The sequence below is a fragment of the Anolis carolinensis genome, chromosome 3 (genome assembly GCF_035594765.1).
Source record: "Anolis carolinensis isolate JA03-04 chromosome 3, rAnoCar3.1.pri, whole genome shotgun sequence".
NCBI classification, from domain to species: domain Eukaryota; kingdom Metazoa; phylum Chordata; class Lepidosauria; order Squamata; family Dactyloidae; genus Anolis; species Anolis carolinensis.
Window position 1 is genome coordinate 279,542,074 of NC_085843.1, and position 18,694 is coordinate 279,560,767.

General features: G+C 38.7%; 1 protein-coding gene across 1 annotated transcript; it reads right to left on the reverse strand.

Annotated features, from left to right (window-relative positions):
- Window positions 1-1,170: 1,170 nt before the first annotated feature.
- Window positions 1,171-17,586, reverse strand: LOC107983206 (cytochrome P450 2J6). Its single transcript, XM_016995688.2, has 9 exons — window positions 17,338-17,586; window positions 14,258-14,420; window positions 11,748-11,897; window positions 11,075-11,235; window positions 9,232-9,408; window positions 8,740-8,887; window positions 5,009-5,193; window positions 3,769-3,910; window positions 1,171-1,533 (listed from the first exon to the last, which is right to left on the reverse strand). Exons 1-9 carry the CDS (start codon window positions 17,512-17,514, stop codon window positions 1,343-1,345), a joined length of 1,494 nt encoding a protein of 497 aa, XP_016851177.2. The 5' UTR covers window positions 17,515-17,586; the 3' UTR covers window positions 1,171-1,342.
- Between the last annotated feature and the right edge of the window lie 1,108 nt (window positions 17,587-18,694).

The following is an 18,694-nucleotide window of genomic DNA, read 5'->3' on the forward strand; positions in this document are numbered from 1 at the left end:
TGGCTCCTCTCTAAATTTCGGTTGCTGCAGGGTGCCTTCAAGTTGTTTCAGATGTTGAAAACCCTGATGTGAACCTGTCACAGAATTTTTTCAACAAGGTTTGTTCAGTGGGGTTTGCCATGGCCTTCCCCTGAGGCCCCAACATAAGACAGTTTAACTGCATTTTTATTGTGTCAGAAGCAACTTAAGAACATACTGAAAGAATTGGCAGTCTACAGAGACATTGCCCAGGGGACGCCCGGATGTGTTACCATTCTGCTGGGAGAATTCTCTCATGTCCCCGCAAGCTAGAGCTGACAGACAGAAGCTCACCCTGTCTCACAGATTTGAACCAGCAACCTTCAGGTCAGCAACCCAACCTTTAGATCAGCAGTCCAGCCGGCACAAGGATTTAACCCATTGCTCCACTGCATACTATATGGGTGCCATATAAGGTACCGGTTCAATGCACTTAAGCTGCATTATGAAACTGCATTCGATGGCAGTTTAGATGAGGCTCATGGCAATGAGAGTATTGATTCCCAAGGTCGCCCAGTGGGTCTCCATGGCAAAGTGAAGATTTCAAACCAGATCTCTCAGAGAAATAGACAACCCCAACACACTATACTACATCCATCCATAACAAGAGTTCTTTAATCTTAACCATTGCGGGGGGGGGGGGGGGACAGAATGAGACAAAATCTCTTTATGACAGAGTTATATCACAGGTATGTTACGGGTTTGTGGAAAACCAAACTGTGTGCAGTCCTGTCCAGACTTATCCAGCCTTTTTGTGCATCCACAATGAGCAAATACAAGCCAAGAAAATGGAAAAATCAAAGTTTACTCTTAAGTAGCAGAGTCAAGGAGAAAATTAAACAAGCAGTTTCAAAAACACAAAACCTCCAGCTTCAAAATAACTCAGTCCATCTGGAGCAACAGAACTCACATAAAGTTCTTTGCATTACATTCATGCATCTTCTTTGGAGATTTTTTTCTTCAATGGTGCAAGGAGACAAGCATAGTAGGCTCTCAGCCAGGAACTTACTCCGAGTAAGTTCTGAAGCAAGCGATTCAGTAAGTCCCAAAAAGCATTACAAACATTCCCCAAGTTATACCCCATTCAGGGAGTGGTTCAAGCTTGTTATCCTTGATTGTTCTAATTACCCAACTTTGAATTCTGATTGTTTTTCCCTTAACACACACACACAAGTAGCGATCCCACAGAAACTTAGTCAAATACATGCATATGCAGCAATAAGGTATGATTCGGGTACGATAAAACTTGGAAATAACAAGTAAAGTATGATTTTGATTTAAAATTGCAGCAATCAAATATAAGTCGTATATATTTGTGTACATTTTATGATGAACTAGAGCGAGGAACAGCACACACTTTATAAGGATGAGGTAGTGTTGTCAGTCCTATGGTAGGTTGTTCATTGAGTTCTTTGACTCCTGGAGGCAGCTGGAAGCGGAAGGCCCTCAGCAGACTGACAAAGAAGATGAAGAACTCCATCCTTGCCAGGATCTCCCCCAAACACACCCGGGCCCCTGCAAGAGAAATAAAGGTAGAAAGTGAGTATCTATCCCAGAGTTTCTCAAATTATGCTCCTCCAGATGTTTTGGACTTCATCTCCCACAATTCCTAACAGCTGGTAAAATAGCTGGGATTTCTGGGAGCTGAAGTCCAAAACACCTGGAGGAACACAGTTTGAGAAACACTGATCTATCCCATGCAGCAAACAGGGATAGATCTGGAAAGTGGATTGGTAAGCCATGGTCCACTCCACCTTCTTAAAGTGGGGCCAGGCTGTGGCGCAGGCTGTTGAGCAGCTGCAATAAATCACTCTGACCATGAGGTCATGAGTTCGAGGCCAGCCCGTGGCGGGGTGAGCACCTGTCAATTAAAAATAAAAAATAGCCCCTGCTCGTTGCTGACCTAGCAACCCAAAAGATAGTTGCATCTATCAAGTAGGAAATAAGGTACCACTTATAAAGTGGGGAGGCAAGTTTAACTAATTTACGACCTGGAATGAGGAAGTGCTGTCAGAGTGAATAATGAAGCAGCTGCTCCCCCCTGTGGCCAGAATCGAACATCCCCTCAGAAGAAGGTTAAATTGCCTCTGCGTCTGTCTGTCTCAGACTCTGTTTGATGTGTTTATGAGCATTGAATGTTTGCCCTATGTGTGTATAATGTGATCCGCCCTGAGTCCCCTTCGGGGTGAGAAGGGTGGAATATAAATACTGTAAATAAATAAATAGTCCATCCGACTCAAATTACAATAAAAGCCATTCTGCCTAAACATTAGAAAAACGGATTGATTTAACGTGCTTCTTAAAAGTGACATAAACTTCATTGAAGGATGGTGAAATCCCCACCATTGGGTAATTGTAAGAGGTTGGAGGAGCATCTTTCAGGAGTGCCTTCCTTGTGTTTCTCTTGCACTCACGTCTTTCTCCTTGATTCTTGTTCTTCCTTGCATGAATAAAATAGAAATGTAACAAGGAAAGGAGGGGGGAAATATGCACATATTAAAAGAAAAAAGTAAAGAAGAAGTTTTAGTTAAGAAGGAAGCAGAAGCAACCTTTTGCTCTTAGTCCTGCGACAAAGAAAATAGTGATGTTCCTCCAACAAAGATGGGGCCAAACCTCCATCACTGGCTTTTTAGACTAAAACTGTGTTATTATGTCAGAAAGATGTACCAATGTTTCCTTTTGACTAAATGGGTGCAGAAAACTAAAAAATATATAACCATCAATGTAAATTCCTTAGATTAGAAAATGTAGATTGTTTGTAGTTTGTAGTTGTTTTTTTTTTTAAAGTTTAGAATGTTCTAGTAGTATTATTATAGAAAAAAAGTACAGTAGAATCTCACTTATCCAACTTAAACGGGCCGGTAGAACATTGGATAAGCGAAAATATTGGATAATATTGAGGTATTAAGAAAAAGCCTATTAAACGTCAAATTACGTTATGATTTTACAAATTAAGCACCAAAACATCATGTTTTACAACAAATGGACAGAAAAAGCAGTTCAATACACAATAACATTATGTAATAATTACTGTATTTACGAATTTAGCACCCAAACTTCTCAATATATTGAAAAATTGACTACAAAAACATTGCCTACTAAAAGGCAAACTGCTTTGGATAATACAGAATGTTGGATAAGTGAAAGTTGGATAAGCGAGACTCTACTGCAGTTTTAATCTTTTGTTGTTGCTGATGTTACTTTTTTTTGTAAGTTTGTACGTAGGTTTTGTTTTAATCTGTCTTAATAAAAATGGAATCATAAAATAGTGGGAAACAAAAGAGTGAAAGGTAACTGATGTGGAAGCTAAGGACACCTAAAGCCACTACATTGGTAAACATTTTTCCTAAAAGCATTTTCACAATGCTATGAGTTACCAATGAAAAACAAAGCAAACTGAAATGATAGAATAACCTCTTCACCCATATCAACATATCCTGACTCACAATACAAGATGGAGAGAAGCTGGACAGAAGCAGTGAAAGGTGAAAAAGTCCATCCCTGAAGACAGAAAGTCACGGGACATTGGCAGTAGGGAAAAAATGAATGCCTGCTTGCTCAGCTTTCATGTGATGAGGTCCTTAGTTTACAGTTCTTAATTGTTCCGTAATTGCTATGAATGCTTTGCTGCCTGATTAATATGTGTTCAAAAGCAGCAACTGCACTGCCCCACAGAGGAGAGAGGATGCAGCACACCTCGTCATGGAAGCTCCCCAGAAGTCACACTGATAAACCATGAGCCATTTTTACCTGCACCAAATGCCAGATACTCTTCTCTAGCAACAAAATGTCCATCCTGATCCAAAAAATGATTTGGATTGAATTCTTCAGGAGTATCCCAGTGCTCAGGATCAAGAAGAACAGAGCGTAGATTTGGCATAATAGCTGTCCCCTGAAAGGCAGAAACCAATGTCAAACCAGCATTTTCAATATTGATGGCGAGACCTGAAATCTTTTCGAATTTTTAAATTATTTTTGTTACTGCCTTTACAGAGTCCTTTATTCCACCTATAAGGACGATTTCATCATCCGCGTATAAATTAATTCTTATTTCTTCTCTATCCATCTTATACCCTATTATATTTTTGTCTGACCCAATTATATTGGCTAAAGGTTCTATCGCTAAGGTGAAGAGTAGTGGAGAGAGAGGGCAACCTTGTTTGGTTCTGCTTTTGATTTTAATGGTTCTTGAATTAGATCCATTTATTATAACCTCCACTTGGTTTTCTTTATATAATTCTGTAATTATTCCACACATCTTTTCCCCCATATTACACTCCTTACATAATTTGACTAAATAATTATGATTTATCATATCAAATGCTTTGTAGACATCTAGTTTTATTAGGAGTAATTTTGCTTTCTCTCTTGTTGTGTGGTCAATTAAATTAAGAATATTTCTGACTGGGTCACCTTAGGCTGGAAGGACCAAAAGAAATGGGACAATTAAAACATTAAAAATATTTAGCAGACTACCTCCTCCAAGACTACATTAGCGAAAGGAAAAGTTACTATAGAAAAGGCCAAATCAGAAAGACATGGGAGGCAAAATGGAAAGACTTAATTTACAGAATAAAGGGGAAAGACAAATATAAGGAATTAAACAAGATTATCTCGTGATCAAACAATTGTAATAAATATAGAAAATTTGTAAACTGTTCCTGGGGAGGGGGTGGAAGGAGAAAAAGGAGGAAGAATGTAAACATGTGTTACCAATGGAAAATGTTCTGAACGTTTGTATAATTTTATGTAGCACTATTTACAATAAAAATATATATATTTTTAAAAATTCAGCATTTTCTACAATGGGACTTTATATGTGTTCAGGTGCAATTAAGGCTGAGGTTCCTGGAACACAGGATAGTGGGTGGAATATGGAAAGGCACAGTTGGAAGATGAGAGGCAACAGTCAACAAAGAGCCCTAATGTAAGCTCAGATATACCCCTTCCTTGTTCTTGGGACGTAGAAGTCCACATCTGTATCCTGTACCTTAGGGATGAGAAAACCTCTCATCTTCACATCTTTGGCAGTTTGTCTTGGAATCCCAAATAAAAACGGATATTTTGAACGCTGGACCTCATGAAGCACAGCATTTGTATAAGGGAGCTTCTTTAGATCTTGATAGCTGAAGGAAGAGGAACTCAAAACATCTTCTATTTCCTTGTAGACCTTATCTGTGGAAAAAGGTGAAAGCTATATTATGAATATTAAATTATTCATGGATTTGTTCAATATGCAATGACAAATTGATATAGATCTATCCATTATAATTTAATCAACAATCATAATCAGTTTATTATATTTGTATTCCACTTTCCCCCAAAGAGTTCATGCTGAGCTTGTTTTCCCCAATTCAACATTCCTATCCTATTTTAACAATGTGTTTTTAATTTTTATAAGCCACTTTGAGTCCCAAACTGGCAAAAATTTAATATAGGAAAAAAATAAAAGGGAGTCAACATTGGGAAGCCTAGGGAGTGAAGCTTATGTTGTTTTCTTTTGGCCAGGTGAAGATAAATCAGAAGTCATCTGCTTTTTCTTTTTCTTTTGTATTCTTGACTTATTTGTGTTTCCACTTCATATTTCTTTGTTCACGCTTTTGGCTTTTAATGTAACTTTTAAAATTTTTAAAATAAAATTAATAAAAAACATTTAAATAATAACAACTGCATCCTGCAGCACCAAATTATTTCCTTTCTATAGTCCTCCCAATACTCTATGTAGCTGTGTTGTTGTAGCTCTCTCTCTTTATATATATATACACACACACACACAAAGTCATATATATACATATAATTTAACTTGCTCATTTTGTATTGCTTTTTATTGCTCTTTAACTATGTTTTCTTTTCTTTTAAATTAAAAAATTGCTTTAAAGAGAAATATGTCCAAAGTCTCTGGGACATTCTTTCTTTAAAAAGAAATAAGTACCATTTGATTGCACATATTATGGTGGTTTGAGACTTGGACTATGACCCACTTGGAGAATGATAGAAATGAATTATCTCGATCTATTGTGCTTGTTCCAAAGTCCTTTTGCCACTAATATCTTCTGCGCCTATTTCAATTTAGAAATTGAAATTTCAATTTAAGTAATCAAACCACAGAGACGAAACCATAGAGTTGAAATCATAAAGGGAAAATCATAGAGAAATCTATAGAGCTTGAAATACAGGAAACAGGAATATAAAAACTTTCCAGAACCTTAGGCAACAGCGCTTGAAAGTGGTTGGAGGTGGAACTGCAATAAAAAATTAAAAATATTTGAAAATTGGATCTTTATTTAAGGACAACTTGCAAACATGGTCATTGACAGAAATAATTGCAATGACAAAAAGATCCAGATCTAAGGACCAGAAATATCAGAAAGAAGCTCATAGACATGGATCTTTATTTGATGAGAACCCAATGAGGGAAATGCTGATTCAATTAAGATCCATTACAGATTGAATGAAAAGCATGGAGACAATAATGGAGATTGAAAAACTTCTAGGAAAAGGTCAACAGGAAATGAAAAAATATGCAGATGACAGCTGCATTGAATGGTATTTTGAAGCAGCAAGAGTGGCAAGAACAGAAAAAAAGAATAATAAAAGAATCACAAAAGAAGATACAAATTAATTTCCAGAGGGACTAAGCTCAACTCCAAAAACTGGAATAATCATGAAGAGAATATTCTTTGAGCCTGAGAAGGATCCCTGAATTGGTACAGGAATTGGATATGGTAATATGGCTGGAATCCTTGACAGAACAGAGGAAATGTCCTGGATGGAACTGGAGAGGGTCATCAAAGTCAACTCTGAATACACAATAAAGAATAAACTCCCAAGGGATGTGATTGTGTAAAGAGATTGACTGTTGCAAGTGGATGCTAAAGATCTAATTGTGATAGGAAATACAAGGATTGCTGTACCAAGAGAATTCCCAGTGCAGGTATTAAAGAAAAAAAAGAGACTATTTTTTCTGACAGATAAGCTCAGTAAGAAAGGCTACAGATTTTGATGGGAAAATCCATAAGGAGTGATGATATCATATAAAAGACAAAGACATTGGCTAACATCGATCATGAAGGCCAAGGATGTATATGAAAAATTTAAAAGAGATTTAGATTCAGAGGAAAGATCAGAAGATCATGGAGAAGAACAAATTCAAAGTGATAAAAAGAACACATGAGATTCAAGCAGACCAACAAAAACAGATAGAAATGACAACAGCAGCAGGCCACCCCACAGAATGAAGAAGAAATGAATGATCACACTCAGTTACAAGAACGAGGATTCTAAATATATTCTCATTAAATATAAATGGACTGAACTCACCAAATAAGAGGAGAAAGGGTCTTTCATTATTTGAGAAATAAAAATGTTGACATAATAGCACTGCAGGAGATACACAATAAACAACAAGACAAGAAATACTTAGAACAAAAAAGACTAGGAGAAGAATTTATTTCAGGGGAAGTTCCAAAAGAAATCACCTGGTATTTTATATCCCCTAACTCTGGCAACCTCAAATATTTAAGACAGATACAGAAAGATTTCTAATGATAACGATAGAATTACAAAGAAAATACTCATTGTCAATATTTTTTGCTTGTAACAGTGCAAAAGCTCCTTTCTTTGAAGACCTTTTGAAAGAGATAGAAGATATTGAGTATACGGATATGATTCTGATGGGAGACTACAATTCTGCTGTGGATTTCAAAATGGATAAAAAAGCTATATAGTCAATGCAACAGAAAAAACTTGGGAATTTGGTTGAAAAACTTTCAATCATAGACATAAGGAAGTTCTTAAATCCAGAAGAAAGGACTATACTTTCTTCTCTGACAGACACAAGTCATAATCAAGAATTCATAAGATCACTAAGAATGTAGTAAATCTTATTTAAAAGGCTCAAATCATGTCACAGATTATTTCAGACCACTGCACAACTACAATAGAAATTGCAACCCTGAGAAAACAATTTATATGAAAAATTTATGAAGCATCTAAAAAATCTTGATAAATGAAAGAAAAAGATTAGAGAATTCTTCCAAATAAATATTCATCCAGAAATGTCTCTGAGAACTATATGGGACACAAGAAAAGCCTAGATGAGAGGAACATTGTTCCAGCTAAATTCAATACACAGAAAGACCAGACCACAAAAATGAATGAATTACAGGAAAAGATTAAAGAAAAAGAAAGACAATGAATAAAAGATTTAACAAATGTAAAACTCCAACAAGAGCTGAAACAATTTCATTAATACGCCTCAATGTTAAGAGTGTATCAAATGGGAAAGGCCCTCAAATTAGCAAAGCAAAAATATTTTGAACATACAAACAAATGTGCTTGTATTTATATTTATATTTTTGCATGTGCGCATATATGGAGTTTTTAAATTTAAATCTTTTACTGGATGTCCCCCTCTGCCCTCTATCATGTTCCAATACAGAGGAAGCCTGTGAGGATGGCAGAGAAAAAATCCTGGGACCTAAATGTCTGTGTGGGGACATGTTCTCAGGTCTTAGGTTTTTTTCTCCTCAATTTAAAACCTGCATTTTTGTGCTGTCTAGAAGCACCCTGAGACAATGGTTAAAGACTATGGATCATAATATCTACCTAGACAAATGGGAACTGATGTGAAAAACAAAGATCACATTCACAAGATGTTATGGACTAAAAGAAATTTTTTCCATGGGATCAGGAGTAGTGCCTTGTTGAAAGTGTTTTTACCTTGAATATCTGGATGATTTGTCAAAAGAAGGATTGCCCATTTCAGAGAAGTGGCAGTTGTTTCTGTTCCAGCAATAAATAAGTCATGGATATTCTGAGCCAGGTTCTCTTCATCATATGTTGAAGTAGGATCATTCCTCCTCTGATCCTGTAAATATAAGAGATGCAGTATGACCTTATGAATGCCCACAAAGTACCATCTGTTTTCAGTCCTAGCAGGGAATGTAATTACAATTGGTCCTCCATATTTATGGATTCTGCATTCATGGATTCAATATTGAAAATATTTTTTAAATATCCAAAAAGCAAATTTTTATTTTACCATTTTATATATAAGGGATAGCATTTTACTACACCATTGTACATAATGACTGTTGGCCATCCATAGATTTTAGTATCCACAGGGATCCTGTAACCAAAACCGCAATGGAGAACAAAGACCCATTGCATTTCTTGGAATGGATGTAATTAGAATACAAACCAGATACTTACTTTCTCCATTTCAAGCAGGTAAAAATCAATTAAATCCCGTGGCTCCTGAAAGGACTTTTGCTCCTTATGTTTCTGTATTTCTTTCCTTGCTAATGAAAGCAGCATCTCTGTGGCATGCAATGCCTCTTTGTGAGGCCCTGGAAGATGCTTCATGAGCCATGGGAACATTTCATATAGCTACAACAAAGACAAAGGCCTACCATTAATGAGTAGGGCAGAGGCCAGGAAACACAGCTAAAGCAACTTTGACACACACACAAGTTGCTTTAGGATAAGAAAATGTCTTGGCCATAAACACAAGAAATTGAGAAATGCATGCTTGCTCCCCTTTCACCATGAATTTCTTGCTATGGCTAGAGAGCCACCGCCTATTTACTGTTGCTCTTTGGCACTCCTAATAAACTTTATCTTCTTCTGCTTTTTCGAGTGTTTTCAAACTGTCCCCTTTCTTCTCTCTTCCTCCTACTTCCCCTCTTTGGCCTTATCTCCACTGCCCAATTTTCAGACTCTATCTTGCATGATGTCTTGAACCTTTTACTCCGAAATGTCTTCAAAGCACAAAAACAGAAAGTGTGTTTTTCGTTATTCATTTTCTGGTTTAAAAAATCAGGTCTCAATATTCAATTGTGAGAATTTCATCATTGTTTTCTTCTCTTCAAGAAAGCATCCTGAAATGTTTTGGGAAATTATTTTACACAGGATTGACATGGGTTTTTTGAGAGTTATCTCCACCCACATTATTATGTGAAGAAGCAGTTTCTGGGCAGCCATGTGGCTTGTTTTATTCCAGATTATTCTTTCCCCCATAAAAAGCAGAAATTCTTCATGCAAAATGCTATGGCTTTTTAAAAACAGTGGCTCGCAACCCAGTGAGATTGTGTACAATCATAGTCTAACTGTAGTTTAGAATTGTAAAATTGTACAAGGGTTGTATTCCTAGGAAGGATTTGGAACAATTATACCAAGAAATGTACCCATTGTGAAATAGTCATGATGTACAACAGTAGGAACAACTTGCCCTTATATATTAATAATAGCCTGCAACAGAGCCATTAGTAATTCTGCATAAACGTCAGTGAAACTTCTTGAGTGCCCTGTGCCTAACTGGAAAGAAATTACTTAACTTTTCACAATGTCATGGTGGGATTTCCCATTTCTCGTTGTTACATTCTCTGACACGGTTTCATATCATGTCAATAATGTAACTCTGTCATTCCAAGGTAATGCAACACGGCCAATAATATTCTCAGTCTTTCCTCTTTTAAAGAAAAACGGCATAAACCCCTACAATGTTTACACACAGAAAAATGTGCATTTCTGTGCAGAATAATTTCCCAAAATACTTTGGGATGTGCAAATTCAGGATGGTAATTGCAAAAATATTGCACTGGAATTCTTTCTAACCCATCACATTGTGGAACTCTGTATATGGGAAATGCTAAGAAACTCTACGGAATTGTGAAGATGCATAACAGAACACTGCAAGAGCGCTCAATGTGCTTTCGTCTTCAGTTCTCATCTGTACTAATGAGTTCTTGAGTGGATGCAGACATTACAGACCGTCTCGATTCGAATCCCTATAGACTTAGGTCCAGTTACAAAGATGTGACTTCCCAAGAGGATTGTAGCCTTTGTTTTCTCTGTCACTGAGAGAAAACTTCAGGAAGCACTCATCCTCACACATGAGAATGAAACAGTCAAATATATACTTCCCTAATGTAAACTGTGAATATTTACGTCTTCAGTTTTATTCTGCCCTCCCTTGACTAAATCCAACACTCAAAACACTATTATAATTGTTTTCATCTCAGGAAGATCTATTTGGAAGAAAATGATTGCTTACCAAATGAAAGAGACTTCCTGCAAATTTTAAGGTATATGCAAGGGCATCAATCAGTTTCTTGAAGGTTTCATCTTCAAGGGAAAACCGGTACCCAAAGGTCACGGCACATATCACGTTGGAGACTGAATTGGTGATGGGCAATGCAGGATCAAATGGCTGCCCTGAAAATCAAGTTCTATTAATATCAGGCAAATGCTTAATGCTCTGAATATGGATGTTCCTTTGAGGAAAGGAACTATTGGGAATTTTGTCCACTTATGCTTATATTAGAAAGCAACAAAAATGGAGAAACTCCACATCGAAGATCAGCATTATTTATTTATTTATTTATTTATTTATTTATTTATTTCCATCATTTCTATCCCTCACTTCTCACCCGAAGGGACTCAGGGTGGCTTACAAAACTGGCAGAATTCAATGCCAATACACAACAATACAAAAGAAAAAAACATAAGCAATTAAATACAGATTTAAAATAATACAAAATACTTGAGCCATTCATCCACAAAACCTTGTACATAAGCCTTAGTCCAGACTGAGTCGAAGCCAACAAAACTTTTTCTTTGAACGCTTGCTCACATAGCCAGGTCTTCACTTTCTTTCTAAAATTCAAAAGATTACACACAAATTTCTGCAGGTTGATACATCAGCATCATCTCCTAATATGACATACCTTTTTCACGTGCAAAAATCTCTACAAGCTGTCGGGATTCCTCTCCTATTTGGCCCTCCATGCTTTTTTTCCCTACTCCCAGTTTTCTCAGGGTAACTAGGCCAAAGCGTCTCTGCTGCTTCCAGACATGTCCATTGGAAAGTACAATACCTGAGAGTGGCAGGAATCAATATGCAATTATTTTTTTTACAAACTTCAGGTCAAATATAGCTAGGTTGCCACTCTAGAAGACACAAACTTTTGTTTAAGCAGTGAGGATTAAGATAATATTGCAGGACTAGATATATGCTAAGCAATGTGAATTTCTAGGAGGTCCTGGTGGCGTAGTGGGTTAAAGCCTTGTGACTTGAAGGCTGGGTTACTGGCCTGAAGGCTGCCAGGTTCGAATCCAACCCGGGGAGAGCACGGATGAGCTCCCTCTATCAGCTCCAGCTCCATGTGTGGACATGAGAGAAGCCTCCCATAAGGATGGTAAAAACATCAAAACATCCGGTCGTCCCCTGGGCAATGTCCTTGCAGACGGCCAATTCTCTCACACCAGAAGTTTCTCAAGTCACTCCTGACACGAAAAAAAGTGAATTTCTGTCAAAAACAACTGTAATGAGATTATATAGAATATGTATTTGATATCTTGGATTAGATAGGTAAAACCTTTTAGATATAGGCAGATGATATTTTGGGATGCTGAGAAAGCTTTCAATAATATAAAGTGTTTGCAGTTTCTGAAAAGATGAATTTGAGGAAGTATAGAGTCAATGGCACTCCATGCAGTCATGCCGGCCACATGACTTTGGAGGTGTCTATGAACAATGCCGGCTCTTCGGCTTAGAAATAGAGATGAGCACCAACCCCCAGAGTCGGACAGGACTGGACTTAACGTCAGGAGAAACTTTTACCTTTATCTTTACCTAGAGTCGAGTGATGTGTGATGCATAAACAGCTCAAATTTCATTAATAATGAAATGACCAGGTTTTGTAATTTTCAAAGTGGGACCAGACCTGGTTGTCCTTCTTATGCGCTAATTCTTATATTAGTTTTGGAAATTCTTAATAGAGCTATAAGGTAATAATTAAAAGTTCTGGCATAAAAAGACCAATGTCTCAATTGGGAGCTTTTGCATCTGATACAGCGCTTTATCACACTAGAGCTGAATGTGAGGCGATTCCAGAGGCCATGTGACAGGTAGTTAGAATCCTACAGAGAGAACAAAGTTGGTAGCATAAACTGTCACACAATATTCCTGACAGAATGCGTTCAGTTGGGATTTTCAGCCTTTTGAAGCTGAACGAACATAGCATCTCCAAGGATTCAACGGCTGAGTAGGAATTCTAAGCCTGATTTCCCAGTGTCCTAGTCCAACACGCAAACCACTACACCACACTAATAGCTATAACACCATAACTTAATAACATGATGCCAGCTGTTAATTTTATGATTTAGATAGATATTTTGTGAAGAAGAGGTGTATTGAACTGTAGCTGAACCTTTGTTGCTACGGTCCATGCAAGCGCGTCGGAAGGAATTGAAGACGGACAACTGGAGTCTTTCCAAGAAAGCAGTTTATTGGCAAGCGGCCGCTGGGGTTCCCCCTCGCACAACACGTTGCTTTCCAAGGGAGAACCCCCAGCGGTGGGCTAGGTAAATATTTATACAAATTGCAGGGTTCGGGTTATGCCCGCCCATAAGCAAATTCATTGGCCTGTAGTTGTGGCGCAGCTAGAATTGCATCCAATCAGCGCCGACCAGCGGCCCAGGTGCACCCCTTTCGTGTCGTGTTCACAATCACTCAGGGCGCCTGCGTGCGCATGCACAGTTTGCCTATTCTTAGCTTTCATTTCTTCAGAAACACGTGATTTCGGGGAAATCACATGTCCCTATAAGCTTATGCACCCGGCTCGCTAGCCGCCGCCATCTCTGCCCATATATAGCATTTCCTGGGGTTTTTAGCCTCCCGCCTCAGAACCACAGATATGACTTTTATTAACATGATGATCACATTAAAAATATTTTTTAAAAATTCAATCACAATTAATAAGTTAAACAAGAAAAGCACTAAACAATTCAAACAAATTAAAAGAGTTTTAAAAGCTAAACTAATGTAAATTATGTGACATGTTTAAAACAAAATAAGGCCCTGAAAGTGTTAGTAATAGGCCATGTCTTAACTTAGTACTGAAAAGAAACTATTTTTCTCCAGTCAGCCTCCAAAGGCAAAGAGTTCTATAGCCTGCAAGTGTACCTAACATTATTAATCTACAAAAGAAAGAGTAAATCTCATATTCAGCTGGATAAATTTGCTTTATCTCCATCTGTGTCACTAATAGTGTTTGGCATACTATGGCCTAGCTATGACTGTGGTATGAAGACCTATCTCTTCCGGAAGGCCAGTTAATTTTAAACTATGGATTTTGAACTCATTCCTTGTGTTTAATATTTTTTAATATTCGATCTGTGAATTTTAATACAAGTATTTCATTGAAATACATTTTAATATATCTTCACAACTTACCTTTTCCTCTTCCTACCATTGTGCTATATGGAGTCTGCGGCCTTTCTGAGAATTCTTCAGAGCGATCGATCAGTGCTTCTTTCACAGTTTCAAATCCGGACAAAGCAACTATTGGTAAATGTCCCATCCACATAGTAAAAATATTTCCATATTGTTTTGCCAACTGCAATTTGGATCAAAGCAAGGGGAAAAGGTTACAGTCAAATTAAGAAAATTATTTCAGGTTTCAGGATTAGAATTCAGGAAAACACCGTAAATCCTCCCCTTGACAGTTTGAGATCAGAAGGAGGCAGAACTGGCACCTGGATCACTGGAATTCCTTCTCATGGGAAACTGTGATATGGGATTTTGGGGGAGGACTGGACTGAGCTGCATGGACATGAGGGAGAGGGTCGTGATAGTGAGTAGAAAACTGGAATTTTCATGCACAATCTTCACTAGCGACTTCTTGCTTGCTGTAAAAATCATAGAATCATAGAATCATAGAATAGTAGAGTTGGAAGAGACCTCATGGGCCATCCAGTCCAACCCCTGCCAAGAAGCAGGAAATCGCATTCAAAACACCCTCGACAGATGGCCATCCAGCCTCTGCTTAAAAGCCTCCAAAGAAGGAGCCTCCACCACAGTCCGGGGGAGAGAGTTCCACTGCTAAACAGCCTTTCTCACAGTGAGGAAGTTCTTCCTAATGTTCAGGTGGAATCTCCTTTCCTGTAGTTTGAAGCCATTGTTCCGTGTCCTAGTCTGCAGGGCAGCAGAAAATAAGCTTGCTCCCTCCTCCCTATGACTTCCCCTCACATATTTGTATATGGTGATCATGTCTCCTCTCAGCCTTCTCTTCTGCAGGCTAAACATGCCCAGCTCTTTAAGCCTCTCCTCATAGGGCTTGTTCTCCAGACCTTTGATCATTTTAGTCGCCCTCCTCTGGACGCTTTCCAGCTTGTCAACATCTCCCTTCAACTGTGGTGCCCAAAATTGGACACAGTGTGATTCCAGGTGTGGTCTGACCAAGGCAGAATAGAGCATGGGGAGCATGACTTCCCTGGATCTAGACGCTATTCCCCTATTGATGCAGGCCAGAATCCCGTTGGCTTTCTTAGCAGCCGCATCACATTGCTGGCTCATGTTTAACTTGTTGTCCACAAGGACCCCAAGGTCTTTTTCACATGTACTGCTGTCAAGCAATCTATGCAATAAATATATTTCCAAGGACTTCTCTTGTGAGTGGACTATATTATTGGTGAGGTTCTGCAGTGGCTGACACCAGGCTCATATAGAAATGGTAGCCATCTTCAGTTTCTGGCCATCATAATGCCCCCACCCCTCTATTTCCACTAAATTGCTATGGAGAACTGCCCTTCTCATGTTCTCTTTATTCTCTCAAAATAGTGTCACTCAGACCACTGTACATCAGAAATACGGTCCATTTAGTCAAGGCCGATCACATAATGTCACTGCTCTTTTGTTGTGTATCCGTGGGAGTTTTTTTTTAAGTGTTTATTTTTCTTAAAACATAATATTAATGATCTCTTTCCCCACTTGGAGCCTCTGGTGGCGAAGTGTGTTAAAGCGCTGAGCTGCTGAACTTGCAGACCGAAAGGTCCCAGGTTCAAATCCCGGGAGTGGAATGAGCGCCCGCTGTTAGCTCCACTTCTGCCAATCTAGCAGTTCAAAAACATGTCAATGTGAGTAGATCAATAGGTACCGCTCTGGCGGGAAGGTAACGGTACTTCATGCAGTCATGCCAGCCACATGACCTTGGAGGTGTCTATGGACAACGCCAGCTCTTCGGCTTAGAAATGGAGATGAGCACCAACCCCCAGAGTGGGACATGACTGGACTTAATGTCAGGGGAAACCTTTACCTTTTTACCCTTCCCCACTTCTGTTGTACTACAACATCCTGAGCAAAAGTTCAATTGTTCTTTTTTGCTAGTTTTCAGTGGCCAATGGGTGGCCAGTGGCAATTCCTATTGACATTTCAATTAGATATACAGTAGAGTCTCACTTATCCAACACTCGCTTATCCAACGTTCTGGATTATCCAACGCATTTTTGTAGTCAATGTTTTCAATATATCGTGATATTTTGGTGCTAAATTAATAAATACAGTAATTACTACATAGCATTACTGTGTATTGGACTACCTTTTCTGCCAAATTTGTTGTCTAACATGATGTTTTGGTGCTTAATGTGTAAAATCATAACCTAATTTGATGTTTAATAGGCTTTTCCTTAATGCCTCCTTATTATCCAACATATTCGCTTATCCAACATTCTGCCGGCCCGTTTATGTAGGATAAGTGAGACTCTACTGTACTTACAATTGCCAACGGAACTAAAAAACCTTCAAACCTTTCTCTATATAACAAATGCATTTCTCTCTTCCCACTCCCACAAACTGGAGCTTGTCAGAGATAACATAAGGCCAACCAGAATTTCACTGCCCCTGTGCTGTAATGTTCTAAGAAATAAATAATTTCAGAGTGTTGAGTTATGAATTTACAATGCCATCCTTCTTCAAGTTCTTCAACTAAAAAATTCAGAATAGTAACCATTAGATCCTGAGTTTTCAAAAGCTTTGTTTTACAAGCAGAATGTTTTTCTAGAGTCACTCCTTCGGTGACTGAGAAGTGGATGGGGCGAGTACTTTTCTCCCCTCAGACCTCCTCATCAATTGATCAGCTATTACTTAAAGAACTTGTCTCTGGAGAAAAAAACACACTCAAGTCTTCCAGAGTTTAAATGTCAGATCTGTTTCTTTCTTCCTACATGCACATACAGTAGCTAAAGCTTTAACCTAGAAGTGTTGTACCAATTTACAAGGGAGGAGAATCTCCTGCTTTCAGACAAAATTGCAAAATTGCTGATGGCTCCAATGGCAACCGGCCATAGAAGAAGCTCTGAGGTCTTACCTGAACTTCAAAGGAACTATCCCTGGTGCTGAAAATTTCTTGCAGATATGGTTAATACATCAGATTTCAAATTTGGAAGTTCTTATCCAACAGCATGACTGAACTGTATTTTTAGAAAAGGATCTATAGCTATTTTAAAGTTATTGCTTAATTATTTGGAAACAAGTACCTTTATTAGTGTCTCTGCATTCCATCCAATTCCAAAGTTAATTCTCCATACGCCTCCAATGACAGGAAGGGAAAGAGGCCCAGGGGGGAAATGTCGGCGTGACAACTGCTGTTTCAGAAAGCAGAGAAGCAGAAGAATCACAAGCAAAACAATAAAAAATATCCCCGTCCTCTCCATTCCCTTGTCGCCTTTTTGTTTTGTTATTTCCAACCAGTTATGGAAAAGATTGAAAGGTTCAGTGTTCTTCCCTCTCTCTCATTCCTGATCGCATCCCTATATTTATAAGTAGTCCAGGTATTTCAAAATGAATAGACAGGCAATTGATCTTGTAATGGCCTTTCCAAATAGCTTCTAATGTTACCCTCTGGACATCTATCATTATAACGCGCTGTAGTTTGCAACATGTTTAATTGTGAAATGTCCCATGTTGCCCCAAGTAATTAGGTAAAAGGCAGCCTTGAACAGCATAGGACCAATTTTGTACAACATATGTTCAGAAAAATAATGTATCAAATTGAATACACATTTAATGTAATGTAATGTGTCTGTAATGAGACTAATGACTTTATCCCACGGGGGAGTGAAATTGTCATTCAAGCAGGATCTCATGCAATAGGAACACCATGTGCATCCTCTTGCCAGTTTTCTTCCTCCCTGAGATTAACCCAGGGAGTTAATGGTCCTTCTGGGTGTGTGTCTGTGCCTTCATATTGTGTGTTCAGTTGTGTCAAGTTCATTACTTTCAGAGATTTCTTAGGTACTAAAGGTGGTTTTGCCAGTTCCTCCTCCGGTATTTTATATATATATAGATAGATAGATTTTTATTGAAGCTTTTCAGTTACAATGGTAGCCCTACAGGAAAATTGGGGAAGGCTCAGCCAAGGAGGGGTGGTGGGAGGTTTCTAATAAAGGGGTGAAGGTGGTGGTGAATGCCTCCCTTCGGGAAGGCATATTTCCAGCGAGCCTCAAATTGGCTGTGATCAAACCGCTGTTGAAGAAGCCATCACTGGACCCCACTCAATTGGAGAACTATCGGCCTATTTCCAATCTCCCCTTTTTGGGCAAGGTCGTGGAACGTGTGGTGGCTGCACAACTCCAGGCATTCTTGGTAGATACTGATTTTCTGGATCCGGCACAGTCTGGCTTCAGGCCGGGACATGGTACCGAGACAGCCTTGGTCGCCTTAGTGGATGATCTATGCCGGTAACTGGACAGGGGGAGTGTGTCCCTGCTGGTTCTGCTGGACCTCTCAGCGGCCTTCGATACCGTCGATCATGGTATCCTTCTGGGGTGCCTTGCTGAGATGGGTCTCGGGGGTACTGTTCTGCAGTGGCTCTGGTCCTTCCTGGAGGGTCGT